This window comes from Chionomys nivalis, chromosome 3 (genome assembly GCF_950005125.1).
Source record: "Chionomys nivalis chromosome 3, mChiNiv1.1, whole genome shotgun sequence".
NCBI lineage: Eukaryota > Metazoa > Chordata > Mammalia > Rodentia > Cricetidae > Chionomys > Chionomys nivalis.
In genome coordinates this window covers 115,278,790-115,304,591 of record NC_080088.1, presented here as the reverse complement: position 1 = coordinate 115,304,591, position 25,802 = coordinate 115,278,790, and the positions used below count along the sequence as shown (strand labels likewise).

The 25,802-nt window shown below is 48.4% G+C and overlaps 1 protein-coding gene across 1 annotated transcript in view; it reads left to right on the top strand.

Moving 5' to 3' along the window:
* Srrm4 (serine/arginine repetitive matrix 4) overlaps window positions 1-25,802 on the top strand; it is a 151,598-nt gene that overhangs the window by 95,392 nt on the left and 30,404 nt on the right. Inside the window, exons 2-7 of the mRNA XM_057764834.1 lie at window positions 9,523-9,669; window positions 15,435-15,521; window positions 17,606-17,677; window positions 20,195-20,221; window positions 21,877-21,927; window positions 25,012-25,104. Of these exons, the coding sequence (XP_057620817.1) occupies window positions 9,523-9,669; window positions 15,435-15,521; window positions 17,606-17,677; window positions 20,195-20,221; window positions 21,877-21,927; window positions 25,012-25,104 (477 nt within the window). The remainder of the gene's footprint in view (window positions 1-9,522; window positions 9,670-15,434; window positions 15,522-17,605; window positions 17,678-20,194; window positions 20,222-21,876; window positions 21,928-25,011; window positions 25,105-25,802) is intronic.

Here is a 25,802-nt window from a genome sequence, read left to right as displayed (position 1 = left end):
TGGTTCTCTTACACGGCAGTAAGAACCAGGACTCCAACCAACCAACAGCATCTACTCCAGCTACAGTGATGAAGGTGTCTGCCCCTGACCCTTCAAGTGCCCTGCTCTCAACACTTGTTCCTCCAGACCACAGCTTATCCATGCTTGGCCTTAGTGTCCTCCAGGGCTGGCCCAGCTCTGACAAATGCTGACACTGGGATCCAGTAAATAGTTAACCCAGAGAGATGGACGTACAGCTCCTCCAGTGATTCCACACTGTGAGACGAGGTATCTGAGAGCTTCCCCCATGGAAACCCTTTATCTCAGTTCTCCGCTGTGTTATTTCAAAACCAACGAGCCCAATCCTCAGGAGCTCATCGCCCGCTCACTGCCTGCCATCAAGATTTGTGGCTTGTCTGCTCCATCCTCTGTGGATTTCTGCAGCTGCTTACCCTTTGCTTGTTAAGAATGTTGTCCTGAACTGCATGCAGCCTTGGGCAGCAGTTGTGTGCGTGCGCGTGCAAGCGGGGAGGAAGGTGTGTGATGTATGTGTGCATGGGTGCATTTGTGTGCGTATCTCAAGATTCCTCTGCCTACAGGAGCTCCCGGAAGAGTCCAGTGTGTATGTATCCCTGAATAGAGAGAGAGAGGGACAGTACCACCCATGGATGACTGAGGAAGAGCCCAGAAGACAGTGGGGAATTGGGGACATGCTATCCACAGGCAGGGAAGCAGTCACTCATCTTGGTGGGTGTAGTTGGAGGCTGCTCATTCATTTCCTAGCTGCCCGTTCCCAAAATAATCACACAGAAACTATATTATTGCAACACTGCTTGGCCTATTAGCTCATGCTTCTTATTGGCTAGCTCTTACATATTAAATCAACCCATTTCTACTAATCTGTGTATTGCCATGTGGTTGTGGCTTACCAGAAAGGTTCCATCTGGTGTCTGGCATCTGTCTCCTGCAGCAGCTACATGACTTCTCCCTGACTCTGCTTACTCTCTTTTCTATCTGCTTGGAATTCCCGCCTTGCCCTATTCTGTGCTACAATAGGCCCAAAGCAGATTCTTTATTAACCAATGGTATTCAGAAGGATACAGAGGGGAATCCCACACCAGGTGGGCACCAAAGCCAACCCCCAGGGTAGAAGCTTCACAACAGACCCTTATGGGCACCCCAACTTTCTTCCCTCTCTTCCTCTGCCCAGAATCCCTCACCTCAGGCTTTCTGGGGGAAAAGTCATGAGTGAGTCCCCAGAGGCAAGCTTGAAAGTGCCACCAAGTGCCAGGTGCTGTCTAAGCTCTAGGGACATGTCTCTTTCTTCCCCACAGCAGCTCTGCCAGGTGGCTGCTCTTTCAATAGGAAGGAAGGGACAAGGCTGAGGTCACCCAGTTGGTGAGTGATCAGGCGGATTATCTGACAGCTCCTGTCTAGATGCCCTTCGCATCCCCCTGAACCAGACTCAGCCTCCTGCACCCAGCTGGCTTTGCTTCCTACAGACAGACACATCTCCTCCCCGTGTTTCCCGTGTTCTTTCTTTCTTAGGTGTTTTTCACTCGTCTGGAATGGTTTATTATACGCCTGGTCCCATCTCTCCTGCTAGACTTCCAACTTAAGGAAAGGACTCACATAAAAGGATGCTTAGCTGAAAAGTGAGGGGATGAGGAGATAATGGATGAATTAATGAGTGAATGATTTAATGGATAAATACATGGATCTAAATGGAAGAAGTGAACCTTTCTATACTTTATGAGCATGTCTTAGAAGCCAGAACATCAGGCTGTAGAATTTCTGCTGAGCTAACTTAATATCCCCAAACTCCTTTGGGACAAGAACCTCAGAGACATTCTCTTAGGAAAGCTTGGGATTCACTCTCCTACCGTGTCAAGCCTTGGCTGGAATGTCACACACACCATTATCCCATTTGAAATTGCAGTGTCCTCCCAGGAGCACTTCACCTCTGTCCTGGGAGCACCCTGCCTCCTGTGTTGTGTTCCATTTCCTCTCTCAGCAGCTCTCATGCCCATCTGATGGTCTACAAATGTACCCCATCCTTGTGTCTCTTCTCTGCACTCCTCTCCCTGATGCCCACTGCAGTCAAATGAAAACTACAAACAATGCAGGAAGTGCTTGGTCATTGTATCCAGCTGTCTCCCCAGTGCTGACAACATAGATAGCATACAGTAGGCGCTCAATAACCACACAGTGAATGGAGAATAGTTGAATGAATGCTTGCTGGTAGTCCCTCTCAGAGTTTTCCCTCTCCTAGTTCTGGCACCGGGTCTCTTCCCACCATGCTGGACTTAGGGTTTCCTCTGAGGCTCCGAGTTGTGGCTCTCTCCATCCCTCCCACCAGCAGGGGCCATGATGATGCCTTAAAGGAACTCGTATTGCAAGATCCCTCCGGGGGCACAACACATTACATGATCAAAACCTGCTCTCCTCAGAGGACTCCACAGCCTGTGTCTGAAATCCTGGCAGATGCCACGGTTCCAGACTGGAGTGAGAGGGTGACATTCTTGCCCATGGCCACAGACAGCAGCAGGATGGGTCTTGAAGCCAGGTGGGTGGGACTCCTGAACCACCTGCTTTCACCGTATCACCTAATCACTCTCGTGGCTCACTCAAGTGGGAAACCGTTCCTTTCGGGTAGTCCCAGCCATCAGCCCCAATCTCCCACTCAGCAGTTTGATCCATCACTACAGATCAGTAGTCGACAGGCCAACCTGTGGAAAGATGCATGGCTGAGTGGACTGGGAGAGAATTGGGGTTGGGAGCAGCTTATGGGTGTGTTCTATGATGAGAGTTCAAGACCCTAAGCCAGGAAGGAGCCTGACCTGCTTGACTGAGCTGGACCAGAAACTATGAGCAAGTTTTCCACATTTAAATTTTTGGTTTTATTAATTTACACAAGACCCAGGTGATCACTGATATACAAGAGTGTTGCACACACACAAAGACATAGACACACACACACATACACACACAGACACACGTATGCTCTCTCTCTCTCTCTCTCTCTCTCATCCACCCATTGTCTCAGGAAAGCATTGGGGTGAAAGACTATCTAGATCAGCATAGGATCAAGCCCAAATCCTTTGTAGAACCTGCAATCTGAGTACCCCCAATGTGTTCCAGGGAACGGCAGCACCGATGGGCTAGCATGTAGCCACCCAAGCTCTCCCCAGGCCCACTGAGTCAGCACTCACCCTGACATGAAATCCCAGTGGCTCGTGTGCACATTTAAGACGGAGAAACAGCCGTCCACGTGGCTCTGAAAGATTCGGTCTTCTTCGTTCTCAGCTCTCACCTTCCATCCTCACTCCCATCTGTCTATTCTAACACGCCGTGTCCTCTGTATTCATGACAAGTTTCCCTGCTTTGCCCAACGTTCCCCTTTGCTACCCTGACTAGTTTCCATTCATCCTTTAGGGAACTCCCCTTGGTCTCCTGCCCACAGTCTCCAGATTGTGGATTTGTGGCTTCACAGCCCCTTAGACTTCCCTTTGCCAGAGAGATTAGTCTTTTGGGGATCCCCCTCCTCTTCCATGATGAAAACTCCACGGGGGCAGAAACCGTGTTGGCGTGGGCTTGTGTGTGCTTGTAATCTGCCGTAGAGTCATTGTTCAGTGAACAGCTGTCAGGCCATGAATGAAAAGCAGGGGGAAATGCCATCTTGAGAAACTTTTCTTGTTTTTCATTCAGTTTTTTACTAAAATGAGCATGACTGTCCCTGCATCCCAATGACACTCCCATGGCAACACCGTCCCTGCATCCCAATGACACTCCCATGGCAACAACACAGAATCCTCAGTCGTCTCCCAAGCTTTGTTGCTTTTTTCCAGCCCTGATAAGAAAGCTCGGAAGGGTCAAGGCTCTTGTAGATTACCTCCAAGCGGGCTTAATTAACTAGATTAACCTTGAAAAAGACTTGGAGTTCCAAGACTCCAGGCCAGAGTCTCAGGAGCCCAGGCACAAATTAGCCACATCCATCTTATTGCTGGACCAGGTCAGTTCCGTGATGAATTCTGGGATTTCTAGGAGGCTCGGGAGCCTGGAGGCCCGGACTTCTGTTGAGTATAGAAAACAGATTTCAGGCCCGTGGCAAGTACAGGGATAAGGATGGGCCATTCATAACCTTGAGGCCGAACAAGCATGTGGGGCCTGAGCCCTGCCTGAGAAGCAAGTCCTTTTCCTCATCCCCAGCCATGGGAGTGAGGGAGGTTCACCCTGCTGCACACTGCACAGGGGTTTCAGCATCCACCAAGACACCGAGTTAGAAATATTGTACGCACAGGCTCAGCTCTGGGCGTGGTGGGGAAAGTCAGAGCTAGGGTTGTTTCAAAGCCAGTGATTAAGGACCACTTCTCCTTGTGAGAAGTAAGATGCAGGCCAAGCCCTGAGATGCCCATATCCTGCAGACACTAGAGGAATTACCCAGCATGCCGTACGCTCCTGCTCAGTGAAGTATTTCTCAGAGTACTTCTCTCTCTCTTGACCCCCAAGTTGATTTTTATTCTAAGTACCCAGTGCTACTGAAATTCTCGTGGGCATTTCCATCTCCAGGCCTCAGTTTCTCCACACACACGGTGGAACTGGCCGTACGTGCCGTTCGGCTTCTTTAGCACTACAGTGAACGGAAGGGTGTCCGGCATTCGGTAAATACTTAAATAGATACAAACTGCAGCTATGACCAAGGAATGCAGAACGTGCACTGCCTGAGTGGACAAAAGCTCACATCGTGACCTGAGGGACGATGTGGGCTCAGGTAACCCCCTTGTGTCTTGAGACCCCAGTTTTCCCTTTTTCTCTACAATGGTTGCCTGACTGCGAAGCACCCGTGTTCCAGACTTGTCTGTCTGTCTCTAAAGCCACATTAGCTCTGCCCAGGGCTAGGGTCATGCGGATGGGCCTCCAGCGCTGGGGAAATGAGTAGTTTCTTAGGAGCAGCCAGAAACTCTGCTCCACCCGTGGAAGCTTTGATGGAGATGCAAGCAAGCAGCTAGGGACCGAAGTATCTTAGAGAGTTTTGTAGAAAGTTCACTCCTGACTCTTATCAGAGGCTAGGAATCATCTGTTCATTGCCATGACTACGGGCAGCAGCTCATCAGTGCCAGGTCTCTGAGTAGCAGAAATGCAGGGAGGAGGAAGGCCTCAAGGAACCCGGCACCCATGGCTTCCCCTCTCCCTGTGTGAAGTGGGGTGTGCCGGCCCCCGACTCCCTGTCTCAGCTGTCCCCTGAAGATCTTGTCTCCTTTTAAGTCTCTTTTTTATTTTCACTCAGCATTGAATAGCTCTGTGGGTAAAGATGAGGCAGCTGTGGACATGTTTCAGCAGAAACGGGCCCTGAAAAAGATGCAGGACTGGAACAGGGAAGACGCATGAGCGGGGCTGAGGCCTATGCCTGGTCCCACTGAAGGTCTGTGGGGCTTTATAGCCTAGTCTTCCTGTCACCACGGCAACTTGACTGGCAAGAGGGTGCAGAGCCCGAGCTACCGTACAGCATCAGTCGCCAGAATCCATCTGTTCATCCATGCATCCCTTCATCGGCAAAAGGAGGCACCGGCAGAGGCAGACACTCTTTGATTACTTGATGGTAAAGAACTCATATCCTGCTTCAGAAGATTATCAGTTAAAGGAAATAAAAGAATTATCAGTGAAGAAAAACAAACTTGGCAAGCCCCTGTGGTTCCTACCAGGAACAGAGCCAGAAGAGGGGACAGATTCTGATGCAGAAGGCAGGGACAGCTCCTTGCAAAGGTCACCCTTGAGATAAGACAGGAGAAGGCCTGCAAGCTGCCTCAGCAACCACGAGCCAGGTGTGGAGACAGCAAGTGCTAAGGCCCTGAGGCAGGAAAGCATTGACCCATTTGAGGAACAGTAAACACACCATATGGCTGGAACAATGGGAAAACAGGGAGAGACACAGGAGGTGCACCTGAGGCCAGATCACATGGTGTCTCTGGAGTTTGTCCTTGATCTGACAAATAGCTATCTGGACTGTCTCTTTAGCGTGTAGTTTCCTGGCTCTACCCATTGAGACTCTCAGTCACTACATCCACAATGGGTCCTTGGATCTCATTCAGAAACCTTATATTGTGAGGTTCATTCAGAACCTTCGATATTGTGCCAAGATTGGGTAACACGGGTTTTAAGCTTGCGCTCTCTCTTCCAGTTCTAAGAAAGCTGAGCAGAGCTGACTCGGTTACTCGAGTGCTTGTTATACAAGCATCAGGACCCGAGTTTGATCCCCAGCCCCCATGTAAGGAGCTGGGTGTGTTGACACACACACTTGAGACCCCAGTTCTGGAAGGTTGGAGACAGGAAGATGTCCAGAACTCCCTGGACATAGAGCCTAGACCTCAGCAAGCCCCAAATCCCAGTGAGAGGCCCCATCTCAGCATGGGACCTGAGGTTGACCTCTGGCTTCCCCATGCATTCATGTGTATGCATGTGTGTGTGTGTACACATAGACAGGTGGAGAGAGGGAGGCAGGGAGAAGCTGAGTCTCTCTCTCTCTCTCTCTCTCTCTCTCTCTCACACACACACACACACACACACACACACGTTAGGATGTCTGGAGTAAGGTCTTGAGTGTTCTACAATGGAGGACCCTGTCCTTCCCTTCAGCACTTCCTGTAGAATTTATTAGAGTTCTGTTTGCTTTACTGCAGATTGCCCAGTGGGGTGTCCCAGTTCAGAAAGCTGAAACTTGTGCTGCTGGAGAAAAGAGCGAGCTAGCACACCCTCCACTGCACAAATGCAGAAATCTCACTGAGGAGACCTCATCTCTGATCTCGTCTCTTGCCATTCCTGCCTGTGCTGAGGTCTTTGAATTCTAGTCCTCTGCCTGGCATGTACCTCCCCCTTTCATCAGATACCTGTGCAGATAGGATGCATTATTGTGCAAAGAAACAGAAAAATCACTCCCAGTCCTTGTAGCTAAAAACAAACCCAGCAAGCAGTTGCGTTCCATAGTTTCTATGAACTGAGAGTGCAGCTGTGTAACTCTGGCTCAGCACATGAGGGTATTCTGGTCTAGGAGGCTCAGATCCATGTGCTTGCTCGCATGGCCAGAGGCCTCTCCGTGGGGCTGAGTGTTCTTACAGCATAGCAGATGATGGCCCTTACCTCAGAGTGATCAATCAAGGAAGCAAGGCAAACATTGCCTGGTGACGTAGTTTGAAGGTCAGACATTGCTGGACTGTGGTGGTGCACACCTTTAATCCCTGCATGCAAAGGGCAGAGACAGGCAGATCTCTGTGAGTTCGAGGCCAGCCTGAGCTACAGAGGGAGTGTCAGAGCTACATGGAGAAACCCTGTCTAAAAACAAGGGGGAGGGGGCCATACATGATCACTTCTCCATTGGACTCATGGCAAGTGAGCCATTAAGTCCATCCCATATTCTAGGAAAGAGAATATGTCTGGCAATAGTATTAATCAATCTGTGAATCCATTTTAGGCCACATTATTCTAAAGGTTCCTGTCCCCGTTGCTCATCAGAGGGGTCTTTTCTGACCCTGTGGAATAACAGTCACTTTCCTAACTCTCTGCTGCTCTATCCTCGTCATAACTGGTAACATTCAATAAGTCACATTTTTCATGCTTAAGTGATAATGATCTCCTCTGACATCTGGATCTAAACTTCATGGTCACAGTAGCACCCCTGATTGGGTCACTGCATCCCCACCCTGAGAACCAGCTCTGAGACTTGGAGATAATGAATGCGGGTTGGCCTGGACCAGGCGGGAGGCAACCTTGATTAGAATCTCCATTCCTCCTTGGCTGGCAGCGACTCCCAGCTCTGCTTCTGAAGATGCGCCGAGAAGCAGCTGGCAGAGATGAATGTGTTGTTCTGCCCTTGCTTCCCTATTGACTGGGCTTGGCTCACTCCCTGGAAACCCTAAGGATCAGGGAACTTATCGGATGTGCTCATTGTGAGTCATAAAGCCAGTAACAGCGTGGTGCAGAAGTGTTCAAGCCTTTGGTCGATGCTTGACTTGAAGTCTGAAGGTAGAATGAGCTAAGACAGACCCTTGACCCTCTAGCTTCTGGCTCCATCTACTTGGTTTGCATCCAGGACTTTAACAGGATCCTCAAAGATTGAGTGATGAGTCTATTTCTTGTCCCTTCCTGCGACTCAAATAGGCGAGGTACATCAGTGACTCCCACATGTTGTTTGGCAGGAGGAGGGAACCTTAAGCCATCATGGGAATTACTGTTCCAAGCAGGTGACCTCATCCCTGCAAGAGACACCAGACTGACTGATTTGCAAGAAAGTAAAATTAAGATAAAAAGGTTTTTTTCCTAGATCTTTTGGTCGGCATAACTCATCTTTGTCCGCATGTCAAGTCGGTGGTCTAGGACTGGTGACGGTTTCTGTTTTATTGCTGAGGGACCGGGGACTTGGGATTTGAGTGACTGGCTGCAGCGATTACAGATGCCAAATTAGAGAAGGGAAGGCAGTATCCAAATTCAAGCATTCAGCCTCCCACCCACCGCATATCCAATAAGAACAGTATCGAAGACCACAGTGGGTTCCTGGAACCTAGGAGCGTATCCAGCACTGTACACACCATGTTTCTTCCTTTACATGGGAGCCTATGAAAAGGTTTTGTTTATAAATTAGGTATAGTGTGAGATTAAGAATAATGGCAGAGAAATAATATACTATAAATGCAATCTTACTCTTAAAATATCTCCTAAAACAAGAATGCCTAGGCCTCCCCTTTGGCATAGTCAAATGTCCAGCATCACTCTTTTGTACCTTAGGGCCATCACTAAGGAAAGGGGTGACTTGGACACAGTGCCCTCGTGCTACGTCTATTAATCTGCTAAAGGTGACTAGTAAGCATCTCACAGTTGGGTAGATATACAGCATGGATACGCTGGGTAAAAGGATGGTTCGTGTCCCAGACAGGAGAGACAGCAAGGCAGCACCAGGTTTTATTATGCTACTCAGAGAAGTATGAGTTTATGCGTATGATCTGTTTATGGAATTTTTCCATTTGATACTTTTGGAGCTTGGCTGACTACGGGTTTATGAAAAAACAAACTGCAGATGAAAGGGAACAGAGAATGCAGAGAATTAGAGGCTAAAGAGTAAAGAGGGGCAGAGGGGTTAAACTTTTCTTTCCATCTATCCTCGTGAGAGAGGCCATGAGGGCTGGTTTCTAAGACCCTTCCCTGTTCTAGTCAGGGCAGGATGCTACAGTAATAAACTCTGAGGTCTGAACAACTTAATCCAGCCCACTTCTCTCTTACAAAATTATTGAAGTTCAGATGTTTCTCCTCTTCCAAAGTGTCTTCAACTTTCAGAGTATGCAGGCTTCAGCGTCACTGAGGGAGAAAGGGAGAAAGATGGAGAAGGTGTGAGGCTCTTGACTGCCTTGAACTGGAAATGGCTCTCCTCTCCACTCAGGGAAAAACAGTCTTATCATCTCCGTCTAAGCAGGAGTCTAGAAAACCTCCAGTCTGATTACATAGTGAAATGACTCCAAATAACCTAACAATTTTACCTTCTTCTTTCTTCCCCTGCAGGACAGAGCCCCAAAGCAGTCTCTTGGTCCCAGCCCAGGATGGACCTTCAGAAAAGTTGGGCCAACATCTGGCCACTGAGACCTTTGGTGCCAACAGCTGGGAAAGAGATAAGACCTGCAGGGAGCTGGGTCCTGCCCGAGCACACAGGTGAGACACAGACCCACCTTTAGAGCCCCCAGCTAGTGCAAGCTGAGTGTGTGAAAACCCAGGTGGATTTTCTGACCCCTTCTTGTTTTCAAGTTCCTCTCTGAGAGCTTGTCGTGTGCTATCAAATGTTTTCTGTAGCGGGCCAGTGTTTTAGGTTTAGGGACCCAATGGTTGTTGTCACAACGTTTTAGACCTGGGCACTAAATCTAATAAAGCACAGGCAGGCATTCTAAAGACAATGTGTTTCTAAGAGCAGGGGACAAGCTAGACTCGGCTTGTGTGAGTTTGACCTCTATCGGTGTGACAGATGCTTAGGAAAACAAGATGAAGAAAGTTATTTTTGGCTCCTGGCTTCAAAGATTTTTCTCCATGGTCACTTGATTCTGCTGTTTCTATGACTGTGTGTGGTGAGGCAGGATGGAGAGAGAGAAAGGGAGGGAGGGAGGGAGGGAGGGAGGGAGGGAGGGAGGGAGGGAGGGAGGGAGGGAGGGAGGGAGGGAAAAGGGGACAGGGATGCAACTTCACTCCTCCTCTAGTTGGGCCTCTTCCTTTTTCTACCTTTGATCCTTCCAAGCTCACCAAATACTGCATTCAGGGCATGTCTTCCCATCTTGTTTGGTGTTCCTTATGTCAATCATCTCTGGAACACTCTCACAGACACGCCCAGCACTATCCTTTACCTGTCTCCTGGGCATCACTCAATCCTGCCAAGCTGATTGTATTATTGTAGCTTAACCACCACCTGGCTGTGTCAAGACTCTCCCATTTAATGAAAGAGTTACTTCTTGGCATAGTGATTATATGAGCCCCAGACTCTCAAATAATCTCAACCCATATTTGTGTCCCATGTTTTAGACCTTTGCCAATTATCCTTAACTCAGCTATACAGCCACTGCCACTTTGTCCCTGATAGATGACAGGTACTATGCTAGACATTGATAAGTAGCATTTTACAAAGACTCATAGAGGTGACGTGATGACCAAAATATGATAACCAATAAGTTAAAACAGTGAAGTCTTAAACTCTAGCTGGGGCCAAGAGATAAAGATGCTTGCTGACAAGGACCTGGGAGTACAACCCCAGGTCCTACATGGTAGATGGGACAAATCTGATGACTGGGAATAGATCCCCAGGTCCTACATCGTAGGAGGAAAGAACCGGCATCTGCAAGTTGTGTTCTGATCTCGGCATGTGCACCATTATACATGTGCATGTATTCTCATACACAGACATGCTAATAAGAAAAAGTTGACTAAATGAATACACTCAAGTCTTTTTTTTTTAACTTTTTAAACTAAACTAAGCCTACATTGATGATGGAGGGACCAATGCACTCTCTACCTCTTGGTTTTTAATTTTCTATCTTACATAAATAAAGTCCAGCCCATTATTATCTCATCTGAACATATTCATAACACTGTCATATGTGTGTGCATACATGTGTGAGCATGTGTATGTTCAAGTGTGTATGCATGGCTGTATATGCATGCATGTGTGTATGCATGTGTGTGTGACTGTGAGTATGTATATGAGAATGTGTGTGCTTGTCTGTATGTGCATGCATGTATGTGTGAGTGTTTGTATGTGTGAGGGTGAGAAGGTGGGTGCTCGTTTGGGCAGTGCAGGGGTGTGCGGAAATCAAATGTCAGCCTCAGGTGTTATTCCTCAGGCACAGCTCACGTTGTTTCTATGCCAGGATCTCCTAGAAGGACCCAGGACTCACCGATTAGGCCAGGCTGGCTGGCTAGCAACCTCACATAACCATCTGTCTCTATTGTCTTTTGCTTTGGTCAGAAGCATACACTAGAAAGCTTGTTTTCATTTGTTTGTTTGTTTGACGTAGGCAGCATGCTTTAAACTTTCCATTCCTCAGTTAAACAACTGTGAATGGGAATATGGAGCTCTATAGAGAGGAGCATTGGTACAGCTCAGGCACTGTGGGGGTTTCTTTGCTCTACTCACCAGGGCGCCTGATAGAAACAGAGAATGGGAGGGTAGGCTTATTTTGGCTCCTGGTTTCAGGAGTATTTCTCGTGATTGTGGTCAGCAAAGCCTAAAGTTTGGGGTGACTACAAATGGCCAGGACAGAGGGCAGAGGGAACCAGATCACAACCTGATGTAACTTTCAAAGGTCCGTTTCCAATGAGATAACCTACTTTTGTAATCCAGGCTCTGATTAATGAACCTCACACGGCCTCCCCAAAATGGTAGCACCTAGGAAGCAGGGTTCAAACATGAGCTGTGGGGAACATTTCAGAGTCAAACTTCAGCGAGCCAGGGGAGAAAATTCTGGGAATGAAAATCTAAAGAAAAGAAACGATGACACCGTGTTATCAACTGAGCCATATAGTGTGCCTGGGCCTGCTGTCCTCTTCTGTCTGTGACTGATTCTCTGAGGAAGAGCCCCTGTGATGATGGTAATTAATAACTATCATATTAGTGATAAGAAGTCGTTCTGACAGGGCCATGCTCTGAGGACAGGGCCATGCTCTGAGGAGTCTGTCCTCAGAAGACATTGTTGTCCAAACGCCTGAGAGGGGGCTTACACACACCCAGCATGGCACTGTCTACACCTGAGCTGTGTGTCACATCTACACACTCACAGTGCATCGACAGATCCGAGGGCAATGGGATAAAACAGTACAGGTCCGACCAAGCGCAAGAGGCAACCATCAAATCGAGCTATGAAGCAGACACCGAGGTGGAAAGCTTCTGCCTGAAGTAAGCGTTTCTCTTACACTCCGATGACAGAAATGGTGTGGCCACGTAGCCCAACGCTTCGTTAGCATGGCCAAGCGTGAAGATCTGCACGCAGTTGTTTACAGTGTGTCTTACTGACAGAAACACAGTAGATTGTCCCCTCCAGCATCACCACACGTGCGTGAGCAACACCCCGTGTTGCGGTCAATAGGAGGTTTTCAGCTCCATTATCAAACTAATGGGACATCCATCGCATCAGGCGGGGTGATAGTGCATGACGTAACATGGTGGGTTAGCTGTGAATGTACCCAGGGCCAGGCCAAGGCACATGGCAGGTACCTGGCTTAATTCTCACCTCTTAGCTGATAATACAAGTAAGAAAAAATCTCTGCAATAGGAAGAGATATGGAGCCATGACCACCACGTCCTCACCCAGTGCACATCTTACAACCATACATGTAATGAGTGCTTATCTTCATCCGTGTGTGCTCAGCCTCTGAACACTTATTCTCCACCTCTTACACAGTGTGGACTGAACCCCTGCACACCCAGCCACTTGAGCTTACAATCTATCCCGTAGCAGCTGCATTATTGACCACTGGAACTGACCATCATACGTGGAACTCCAGTGTATACAAGCACCCTGGACATAGCACTAACCACTGTGCGCCTCACTACTGTCTGGGATGCACTTCACAGAACCAGGGCAGCGGGAAGGGATGGGGAAATGTAGATGAACGTGTAGGACTTCAGATCTATTAAATTTAAAGGATTTTTGACTTATGTCAGAGTTCTTTGCAGTTTTTTTTTAACTCTTGGGGCCTGCCACCCAGCTCTCAAATAAATACACAGAGATGAATTCTTGTTTATGAATGTCCTGTCTTAGCTTGGCTTCTTTCTCTCTAGCTTTTCTGACTTAAATTACCCTGTTTTTCTTTAACTACATTTTGCTTCTGGGTTTTTTACCTTTCTTTATTCTAGATATCTTTCTTCCTTGCTACTCCATGGCTGGCTGTGTGGCCGCGTGGCCACGTGGCTGTGTGGCTGCGTGGCTCTGTGCCTGGCCAATGGTAGCCTCCTCTCCTTCTCCCTTTCTCTCTCCTCCCTCCTCTCCCTAGATTTTCCTTCTTATTTATTCTCTCTGCCTGGCAGCCCTGCCTATCTCTCTCTCCTGCCTAGCTACAGGCTGTTCAGCTCTTTATTAGACCAGTCAGATATTTTAAGCAGGCAAAGTAACACAGCTTCACAGAGTTAAACAAATGCATCATAAAAGAATGCACCGCATCTCTGCATCGTTAAACAATGCTCCATGGTATAAATGAATGTAACCCATCTTAAGCTAATAGTCCACAATAGCTATTAGTCCTAACAATGGACTCTTTCCCCATTTTTGTCACTTTTCCACCCCACCCCGAGTTTCCCAGCAGATGTGCCCCTGCGAAATAAGATGGCTCAGCACGCAGCCAAGCTTCTTCATTCGTCACTTGGTCATTTGACGAATGGCTTACTGGTTTCTTGCTGGGAGTCAAGGATTCTTTGGAGAAAGACAGTTGGAAGTGGCCCACTGTGCCTTTAAGAGCAGCTGGCTCATTTTCCCTACGGTCTATTGTGCTTTATAGCATGTAGGTGTGCTTCGGCAGCCTGGGTCTGATTCTTAAACATTCTTCTGATGTCTATTTTTAGCTTTTAACTAAAAGTGACTCTCTTAAAAACACACAGGTGTGTCTGTGTGTGTGTGTGTGTATCCATTTGTTGGTGGCTCAGAAGACGTAACATACATTCCAATCCCTCATCACCCCTCCTGATAACCCTGATGATCCAGACTCTTCAAACGGAATGAAATAAGATGAAGTTTTATGATATTCTAATAAGTTTGGCCATCTCCATCTGCTTGGCTATACAAATGGCTCTAGAAGGCAGCTGGGGTTCATTTGTGAAACAAAATGACGAGAATCATATTGGTGATCTAGAGAGTGATTTGCCTTGTAACTACAAAGACTCGAGTTCACTCCCAGGTTTATGAACAAATCAAGAAATGGTGGCTCACACTGTGATCCCAGCGCTGGGAAGTGGAGTCAGGAAGTTCCTGATTGTCACTGGTCAGCCAGTCTCATCTACTTGGTCAGCTCCAGGCCAGTGAGAGATCCTCCCCTTTCCCCAACCCCAAAAGGTGGATGGTACATAGTGAATGAACTCCGAAGTTGTCCTCTGGCTTCCAAACACACTGCCTTCTAAATTTTATGTCAAAATATATAAACCTTTTGATACATTATGTGTGTGTGTGTGTGTGTACCAGTGCTGATTTTGTTACTGCTAAATTAATAAGAACAATACTAGTTGCTCCAGCAAAGGCCTACTGAGCTTGCATGTTTCCATTCTCTAATAGATTTCAATCCATCCCTGTCTCCCTTTGCTAGAGGATAGAGGATAGTGTTCTCTCTCTCTTTTCTCCATCCCTGGAGCCTGCCCCAATTATAAAAGAAGATAACTTGACTTCCTTTAACTGCAGCCCGAGCGTTTGAATTTAATTGAACGGGAAATAATTATTCCTGAAGAGCGGAGGTTTTGGAGGTTCTGTGAAGCGATGTAAGATATGGATCTTGTTACATTAGACCCACGCAAATACACTTTTAATAACCAGCCTCTACTCAACACACCTTGTGTCTCCTGTGAAATCTGCAGCAGGAAGTATAGACAGGTTGGACTGGGTGGGAGTGGGCTGGACTGCCAACTCATTATTTTTAAAGTGATTTATTTACCGAGGTGAGCTGTTTTCAAATTCAATAATAAATCTATTAAGGGGCAGTTAACCTCTATAAACCTTGTTTTAAATAATCAATTGGCATTTGGGTAACTGCAGTGTCTGTCTCATTAGGTGGGCATTAAGTCCTTATTTGAGACGTTTAATCTGAGGTGTGACCGAATCAGCCATGAGGTGCCAATTAGATATTCACCATGGCTCCTTGATTCACAAGGAGCTGGTCCTCTCCTGTTCTCTGGTTGTGACAGCCCTGAGCAAGGAACCAAGGGATCCTATCATGTGTGACTTTTATATTCCCCACAGTGCCTCTCGAGAAAGAGACCTGACACCACCACCTTCCTCCAGGGGGAAAAAGAAAAAGAAGAAATCAACCAGGAAGAAGAGAAGGAGGTGAGGGTCCTGAACAGAGATGAAACTTCAAAGACTCAGAGACAGGGGAAGGGACAGACAGGGGTATAAAGGTTTTTAGAGTCTGGCAATAACTCCAGCTTGGGTTCAAATTCCTTCTTTGCCTCTTAAGTACCCATGTGACTTTGGGCTTCACCCTTCTATGCTTTTGGTTCCCCTCTTCTGCAAATGATACTAATAAAATAATACAAACCTCTTGGGATTTTGTGAGCATAGGAAGAGAAATGATCCTGGCTATGGGGGTTCATGCCTGTAATAACAGCAGTTGGGAGTCTGAGGCAGGAGGATTGCTGTGAGTTTGAGGCCAACCTGGGTTACATAGAGCATCCTAGGTCAGCCTAAGCTACAAAATGAGACCCTGTATCACAAAAAAAGAGGAAGAGGAAAATATGGAGGCAGCTGTCACAGTGTTTAGCAATTGTGTACGGCCAATTAATAGAGCTGTTATTACCGCATGGTTGTTGAACACGAGAGACTGAAACTTACAGTGTGCAGAGGCTTGTGCCAAACCCCTTGCAACCCTCCCGGCTACGCTCTTCCAGGCAAGCATTATACCCATTTCAGAGATGATAAGATAAAGGCTCATCTGCCTTGGACTTGATTCACAGGATTCCTCTCTAGACCTAGAGCTAACATTTTATATTAACATCAGATCGTGACTCCTTTGAGCTTCTTGAATTTCTTTCTACACACAATTCTTTCAAGATGGTTTTATATTTAAAAATATTTCCAGATTCCCTCATAAAACCTTGGGTCCCAGGGAGACAAGGCTCCATGGGAGCCAGGAATCACACCAAACCTCCCAGGCATTGTTTATAGAAGCCTGCAGGGGGCGGCAGAGAGCAATGACTGGACCACTGGGGCGTGGGGTCCGGGTTCACAGGGATTTCTCTGTCACACCTTACTTAGCCTACCTCTTAAGGAAGGACCCACATGGGACTCGAGTTAGTGCGGGAGAGATCCCCGCCTTTCTGCCATTGAAAGGTAGGGGGTGGACTCGGGGTGAATTGCGTTCCCGATTTTAGAGGAGGATTTTAGAAGTGTGCCGAACTTAGAGGAGGGAACAGCACGCTCTGGGATTCCCTAATTACTCCTCCAGCAAGGGTCCCCTGAGCGTGAGTCTGGGGACAGCTGCAGTTCCTAAAGTGTTGCGTTGTTCCTCATTCAATTCTCTTTGCTGATATATTTTTTTGAGCCTGCCAAGTTTTTGTTTTTGTTTTTGTTTTTGTTTTTAGAAAATAAAATTAGTGTATACTCATTAAAAATTGGGATAGTTCATATGAAAATATGGGTTTCTCGAACCTTCTATGGAAAGCAGCTGCTGTGGAAGGCTGGGGCTGCATTTTCACACTCAACCCCAACTCCCGTCTGAGAGGCCGCTGCATGCTCTCGGGGTTTCCTCAGAGGCCGCTTCTGGCGGCGGGGAGGAGGGGGGACTCCTCAGTCCTCACCCCTCCCTGCTGCCTCTCAGTCAGCCTGCTTCGTTCCTCTACCGCATTAGAGAGGCTCCTGCCGGCCCTGAGCGCGCAGCCTCTGTTCCCAGCCCAAGCCTGCTGTCTCACTGAGGAAATAAACCAGGAGATGAGCTGTGATTTTCCCAGAGGCCTGTGAGTTGGTGGTGATGGGAAATCAGGTCACTCTAACATCAGGCTGAGTCATCACCTGTCCCTGTTTCCCAGGTGCCCCTTTGGTGGCTGTGACTTCAGGAAGAGAGGCATACCAAGGAGACAGCAAAGACCAGGGAACATGGGAGGGGCAAAGCTTGCAGGGGAAGCCACAGATGAGACCAAGAAAGCATTTTAGATTTAATTAAGAGTATAGTTATGCTGTTATAATGAACAAACCTGGGAACAGAGAGAATTCATCTCAGATTTCAGATCACCCATGTCTTGGCTGTGTGTCTTTGAGGAGGTCACTACAACACTCTGAATCTCACTTTTACCCCCCTGAAAACATAAGGAAAGCAACTGTATCAACCTAAGAAAGATATAGGGACTGTCCCTGAATACAGTTCCCCAAAGAGCCAAGACCCTGCATAAAGACGTAACGTGTCTCCCTCCTCACAGGTCCCCATCCTACAGCCCATCACCAGTCAAGAAGAAGAAGAAGAAAAGCTCCAAGAAGCATAAGCGAAACAGGTATTGCCCACCTGTCCTTCCTCCTCCACAAACAGGGATGCCCCAGGTGCAGCAGGGGTCAGGGCCCAAGAAGACACTCACTTGGAGGCAGAAAAGAGATCCGTTGACTCAGACTGGAAAGGGGAGCTGATCAGAAGAAAGCAGATGAGTTTGGGAGACTTACCAGGCCTAGAAGAGGGGCTGGGAACAAGGAATGGGAAACAGAGAGATCCCAGGCAGTTCCTCCAGCTTCCTGGTCCTTGTGGGGAGGGGCTGCATCCTGCCCGATCTCTGCCACATCACAGGCCAAGACAGAAGCAGACGATGGTATCTTCATCATGATCCCAAAGTACCAGGAGCAAGCCTCCATGTGGCTTCAGCTGTGTCCTTGAGGGCAGAATCACATTGAAGAACATGACATCCTGGGATCCCCATCCAAGGCGGGGAACAGGGAGAGTCATGGAAAGGCCTCTCACGGTTTGGACTCTCAGTCCAGGTGTTTACTGTGCACATATGTTCATGTACATATGCACGCACACACACACACACATATATATATACACAAAGTCATGCATACACACATACATATATACACATCCATGTACACACAAACATACATATATACACACATGGATACACATCCATGCACATATACACACATGCATGCATGCACACATACATATATACACACATCCATGCACACATGCCTATAGAGTCCAATGCTCATGTATATTTACAGAGGGAAAAAGACTGGTAACCAGTGTGGCCAATGGGCCAAGCCTACATGTTTTGAGAAATTTTGCAATACAAAATTTTCATGGTGCCATTCTTCTGCAAAGAAATTTCCATCTTCATTGAACTACTTCCCATGGGCCAACGTCAGCCAGCTCAGAGGAGCTTTGTACCCTTGGGACAGTCAGCCGGCTCAACTCTATACACCATCTAAGCCTTGCAGTTGGCTGTGGATCTTAGGGAAAGAATGCCTTATGATTTATTCTTGTTTATCCATATCTTCCAGTGCCCCTTACATGGTCTGTGTGCAGTCACCAAAGGTCAGAGGTCATTTGAGCTTTCCTCATCTTCAAAGTGGCACCAAATAAGAGTTTTCACAGTCCAGGGGTTTGGCCACGTCTCACTCTGTATTGCTAGAATGTTCTCAGACTCAGTTTGGTCCAGCTGACTACACGCACCACCAGTCTAGAGTCTCCGGTTAAGCTGACGTGGTAGGTGATTAGCGAGCTGTGGTTAATTTGGAGTCGTCAGTCCTTCCTACCATGGAGCCTGATGCTAAGGCAAGCACAAGCCCATGGATGTAGACAAACATTCGTCTCTTGCCTCTGCTTAGCAGGAGGTCCCAGTATGGAGGACTTTTTCATACCTCGATCTAGAAAGCCAGGCAGCTTCTCACGCTAGGCCTGTAATTCCAGCTACCTATGAGTCTGAGGCAAGAAGGTCACAAGTTCAAAGCCAGCCTAGGCAATTTAGTGAGATCCTAGAGTGAGGGAGGTAGGGGAAAATGAGGGTGAATACTCTGGCTGTTCCTTGAGTCTCTTCCTGGGCTCCCCCTTCCCCAGCCCAGCTTCTCCAGGTCTATGTTCACCACGTGTTTGGTTAAGGACAGCTGAGGGTCTTGGAGGTGGCAGTTAGGGACAGGAGAATCATTGGGCCCTTCCTTCTCTTAATATCAGGGTTTGAGACCTTTGGAAAACTCTATTTTCACATCTATTCACACTTAAGATTCCGAGCCCCAGAAAGAAAATGATGAGCAAAACCCCGCTACAGCTTTCTCTGTTCACTGGGTGATTACAGGGTGGGGAGTTCTGGGCTCTGCTGAGGAGGAGCTCGGTCACTCACCCAGGAGAGAGAAGAGCCTGCTGAACCCAGGCACTACTGTAAACTGCTGTGAGGAGAGGAGTAGAAGGGGCGCGTGGAGGAGGGCGAGAAGACAGAGGCGACCAGATAATAAGTTTATTGAACCTCGCTGCCCTCCGTAGTGTGGCATAGGGATGGACAGAATGAGGTTGTTTGCACCCCAAGCTTAGCACAGCAGAGGTTCTGCCTTTGGTGGAGCAGAAGGAGGAAGAGAGGCGGACAGGAGGAGAAGGGGGGAGGGAGGAGCCAAAGGAGGAGGGGGAAGAGCAGCGGGAGGAGAGATCTACAACTACAGCGAGGACTTGGGGATTACAGTTCACTTTCCCATGCCTCCTGGCCCACCTTCATCTGGGAAAAGCTGGCTGACAGTTTTCCATTCACATTGGTGGCTTTGACCTGAAACTCAGTACACAAGGCAGACTGCATTTCCCACGTGGACTCCCTGTTCTTCAGAATCTGATGGGGGAGAAGGTTTGGTTAGGAGTCTTGAGTTGTATCAGTCAAGAGTCCATCACACTAAGACATTGTCCAGGAAAGAATTCTCAGACTCACCTGTGTTTATTCTCTCCTCTCTCCCTTCCCTCCTTCCTTGCTCCTTTCCTTTCCCTACCCACCTTCCCACTCCTTCCTCCTGTCTTCCCTCCCTCTCTCCTTCCTTCAAATCAGGTCTTTTTCCAAGAAGAGGAGACACAGGTAAGACCCTCTGTTTCTGGCTACTTTTTTAGCCTTCTGGTTCAGCAGACTTATTCTGGATAGCTGCCTGGGCTGCCTGGGCGGGCATCCATCACTATGTTTCCTCTGCCTCCCTGAGCCCCAGTTCCCTCAACAGTGAAAGCCTGTGTTGATGTCCCAGAGCAGTCAGAGCTGGCTTTGGTGCTATGCGTTGCTCCTGGACCGAGCTCTACCCAGAAACTGGAAGTCAAGTCTCTTAGGAGACACGGGTCCTATTCCTTCACTGTAACTTTCTTATGTCTGGGCAAGGAGTAACATGAAGGAGCAGCATGAAGCTACCACCTACAGGGACTCATGCACAGTGGGCCTACACTTAACTCTTTCCGCCACCCACCCCAGCCTTCAGCAGTGGGTGTGTTTATGGTTCCCACTTGAGAGACTAAGCCAAGAGAGACCAGGACCACAGCTAAAATTGAAGCCCAATCTGTCAGCTAGCGGATATAAGCAGATGACAGTGGCTTCTTCAGTAACAATAGCCACAGCCAGAGCAGTTCACTGATGGGTAGACTGCCATCGTCAATGTCACCGGCTGCTAGTGAGTACCATCCAGTCTGTTGCACAGCTGGCTGTGGCTTTCTCCTTGCATAATTGAGGCGAGCGATCTCAGAGAGAGCAGGCCACTTGTCTGATATCACCCACCTGAGCAGCAGAGGTGGCACTCAGACTCGGCGTGGTGGCATTGGATGAAATTATTACCCCAGCCCCTTCCAGGACCTCAGCAGACAGCCATGGGTTTGGGGGAACCTGTGAGGCTAGCTGGCTTAAGACACAGGCTCACGTTTTCAGTCTTCTGGTTGTCTACACAGGGACCCAGGCTCATCGCTGTTCTTCTATCCATACCCCAGGGTTCGGGTACTTGGATAATCATGGGCAGAATGTTTCATAATCTACCAAACCTGATCTTCCTTCATCTGTCTCCCGTCTAAACTGATTGACCAGGCGACCATGGTCTGCGCCGGACCCCAGCTTGGCTGTGCGATCTTGCCTCGGTGTCTTAGCCCATCAGAGACTTCATTACCACATCTCTAAAATGGGCTCTGACAAGTGTGGCTCCACCCGTTGGTGATGGGGACAACACAGTGTCCAGTGTGCACTAATGGTTCACACGGAGCAGGAGTGTTTAGCACAGTGTCCTGTGTGCACTAACGGTTCACACAAGCAGGAATGTTTAGCACAGTGTCTGGTGTGCACTAACGGTTCACAGGAGCAGGAGTGTTTAGCACAGTGTCCGGTGTGCACTAACGGTTCACAACGAGCAGGAGTGTTTAGCACAGTGTCCAGTGTGCACTAACGGTTCATGCGAGCAGGAGTGTTTAGCACAGTGTCCAGTGTACACTAATGGTTCACACGAGCAGAAGTGTTTAGCACAGTGCCTGAGATGTACTAAGTCCTCGGCATGCAGGTGTGGTTATCATTGATGTTATTAGCCTTCAGAGCGAACTTGGCCTCTTCAGCACCTTGTTCTCAGCACAGGGCCATGAGCCAGGATTCCTGGCCTAACTCGCTGCATGGAGACACTGGCATTCGAGCCAGCTGCTTGTGTTTAATCTTGACCTGCACTGGTGTTTTCTTTGCCTTGTTTGCATCTTTCAATTAACTGGCCATTTCTCCTTCAGCTCCTGTAGCCCTAAAAGCAAAAGACGGGAAGAGAAGAAGCACAAAAAACAGTGAGTAGAGACAGATGCCCCTGGAGCACACTGTGCAGTCTGAGGAAGTGTTAGCTACCAAATAACCAGGGACAGGGGAGGAGGGGGCAGTGGCTGAGAGAGAGGAAGGAAGAAAGAGAGGAAGGGGAGGGCTTTATGTTCACTTGAAAGTGAGGGGTGGGGTATGCATGGATACACAGATTCTATATGTGATATGTGGGTGTGTGCATGTGTTCTTGTGTGCTTGTGTTGTACACTGTATATGTTTGTGCCTGAAGTGCTCATTATATGTGTAACATGTATGTATATACCACCATACATATATTTGTAGGTAACTTGTGCAAATGTAGTGTGCACATCACTTAGGAATGTCTACATATTCTTATGCCATGCAAACACCCATGCACGTGGTCTGCACAGTGCATGTAACATGGGCACAATGCATGTGTGCATGGGATCTAGCTGTGTTCACATGAATGCCCTTGTGTATGAGCGTGGTGGCACACAGCACTCACACAGGTGCACCATGGGCTAGTGTGTATGAGCGCCTTCTGTTCCGACTGTGTGCACACTCTACACGCACACTGTATGTCTGCATTCTGTGTAGGGGGCATGGCAGTCTTTACCCATGCACATATCTGTGTAGAGTGTGCATGGACTGTGGGGTGTGATCACATGTGTGCGTGGGTGAACAAGCATCCACACGTACACTCTGGCTACTGGTTTGCATGCGCTGGTTTACAGTACAGCGCTCCCGGTGAGTCCCGAGTCTTGGGCCCAGCTGTTTCACAGTTTATAGCTGGTACTAGAAATTCAAATCAGTCAGTACTGCCTGCGGAGTTCAGTTCCCCATCAAATTAAAAGTAAATTTGGTTACAACCCACCTACTTTATACTCTGTAAACGTTAGTGCGATGTGTTTTCCAATCAACTAATATTTTATCTCCCGCCAAGAAGCATCTAAGGAGAGGATCAAAGACAATAGAAAAAAAAAGGGGAGCAGCTTCTGAGGAGGGGAAAGAGGAGGCAAGGCACAGAGGGAGGGCGCTCAGCATGTCTGCCTCAAAGGGTCCTTACTCAAGGTCAGCACAGAGGAGGACATTCCAGTCAGTGCCTTAAAGACATGGACCGTGCTCCAGAAGGAAGGAGAGACTCCAATAAGATCAGGGAGGAACTTCCCTATTGGCCACTTTGTTTAAATGAAGCCATCAAAAGAAAAATTATGAATGGCATGACTCCATGATCCCTGAAGTTGGTTGGTCCTATTGCCACCCCAGTGTGAGGGTGAAGAAACAGAGGCGCTGGACTATTGATGTGAGTGCATTGGAAGCAGAGAGCTTGGCGCCTGCGTCTTCGCTCTCAGTACACTACCGTGTGTTCTCAGGCAGCAGCAGCCTTGGGCCTGTCCGCCTCAAGAGCACTGAGGTAGTCACCCTCTCCAGTGTGAAAAGACGAACAAGCCCCAGCAGTTGCTAGCAGCTCATCGTCAGAAAGCTGGACAAACTACACGAGGCAGGACAGAGAGCAAGAATCCCAGGGGCTTCCAGGAAGCAATGGGTTGTTCTAACCAAGCTGACCATGACTTGGCTTCCTCTCATTCAACGCACCTTCACGAGGCCCTGGCCCATGGCAGTGAGCATAGGGGATGGCATGGGTGAGAAGTGGAGACTAAAGCTTGGGACACAGTGAGGACACCAGCAGGGGGCAGGGGATAGGGTTTGATAGTGAGGGTGGCTTTCTGCAGGAGGGCATCTTAGGCTGCCGGTGTCGGTTTCCTCACCGTGCCGTTGGACTAGAGAGAGGACTCACCTTCTATTGTGGCAAAGAACGCAGAACCCCTGGCGGACAATGCCTAGAAGGCTGCAGTGCCTGGGCCTGAAGAATGGGTTAGATACAAGTGACACCGTGGTCATTGCCATCTGAGCCAGAACGCAAGCGAGTTACACATTTGTTGTGGCTTGAGTCGGGCGGGTCAGTGCAGGAGACACTGGACAGCTAGGCCAGATGAAGAACCAGGCCAGCCCTGAAGGAGCTTGGGGTTCAAGACCAGAGTCTGGACAGAGCACAAAGGCAGTGAGCAGGTGTCAATCAGGGAATGGAGATGGCCTGACAGTTGTACCAGAAGAATCTGATTCCTTCGCTGAGATACACGCATTCGCGGGCCACCATGTTCCTCACTCCCTTCCTTTTGTGTTTTGGTTGTTTTTAAAGACAGTCGTGCTATGTCACCCAGACCAAGGCAGCCTAGTTCAAGGCAGCCTCAAACTCATGGTGATCCTCCTGCCTCGGTTTCCCAAGCACTGGGATTCAAGCATGAGCTACTACACTTAACTTTCTCTGTTGGGACCTATCCTCGTCAATGGCTGGAGTGAGCCAGGGTGATGTTGCCAGGGTGATGTTGCTATTCATGGTTCTCAGGCTTTGGGCTCCATGCTAAGGATCTAGACTTCATGTTCCAGATCCAAGGTCACAAAATGGCACCTGAAAGACCCATTAGACTCTGAAAATAGTGACGTGCACATTGAAGGTTATCTTTTTCATTTAAAGGAGTGTCTCTTTAAGGCAGGGATATTAGCATACATTAAAGAGTCTATATTTGTTTCTCCATGTGCTTGACCCATCCGAGGTCCAGTGGGGGAGGGGAGGCTGGAGGCACAGCAGACCCTATCACTTCCAACCAGGCTGTAGATCAATATTTTACAAGACTGGCCTTAGAAACGGAACAGAATGCAGATTTCTGACCTTGAGAGAGACAGGGGAGGCTTGGGGACAATTTTCTGCCTGGTGTGTAACTTTTTCCAGGACTGCTTCTAGCATGAGGCAAAGTCTCAAGTCAATTGTCAGTCACATTCCCCATAAAGGCCCTTTTCTGCTTCCATGAGTGTAGCCTAGGTAGGTGGAGAGTCCCAAAAATGCCAAGAGGAAGCTGGGCTGTGAGGCTGGGGGATGAGTTCCTTTGGGAGTGACCTAGACTACTCTTGGGTATGAATTACAGGATTTATATATCACAAAATCAAAATCAATGCCGCACTCTTTTCTCCTCTCTCCCGCTCTCCCTCTCTCTCTCTCTCCCCTCCTACCGCCCCCCATCTCTCCCTACGTGAAGATCTCGAAGCCGGAAGTCTCATCACCATAGACACCACCATTGCCCCTCAAGGTCTCAGAGCTCGGAACTGCGCTCTTCCAGCTGCGAGAGCAGGTAACACCTTTGCCCCTGTTCCTTGCCCACCCAGCCCTGAAGATGCTTGACCCAGGTTCTGTTCCACACTAGGTGACTCTCTTGCTCTCCAGGTCAGAGCTGCCCCTGCTTGCTGCCACCAGCTGCAGGCAGAAGGACACAATAGTAGTCCCCATGGAACACAAGCTTACTAAGTGTCTTTGGTGATGCTGGTTCACACGACCCTCTCTACAGTCCCTTGAGGTCAATTCTGTTGTCCCACTGTGCAGATGAGGAAACTGAGACACCGGGGCTTTAAGGAAGATGACACTTAGCAACCAAGTGACACAACCAGTGTTAAAGCCAGGGAGTTTGGCTCTAGACTTTCCATTCTCAGAACAGAGAAGCTGAGCCACCTGTGAAGACACACAACACAGAGCACCAGGTTCTGAGGTCCTTCTAAGTCGGTTTCCTCCTGACTCTGATGTCTCTTTGCTGCCGCGTCCCCTGTCCTGGTCTGAGAACAATGGGAGTTGAGTGCTCTTGTGAAGATGAAGAAGGCTTTGTGAGCGAGAACATTTGGAGTTGTTCATAGGGGCGAGGAGACCAACGCTGGTTCCTCGTGTCAGGGGCTTCTCTTTGTTTCAAGCACTCATTCATGAAAGTGGGGGATGGGAACATAGCAGGACTTTACCTTCTTTCAGTGGAAATGAGATGGCTGGGGAAGAAAGAAGGAAGTG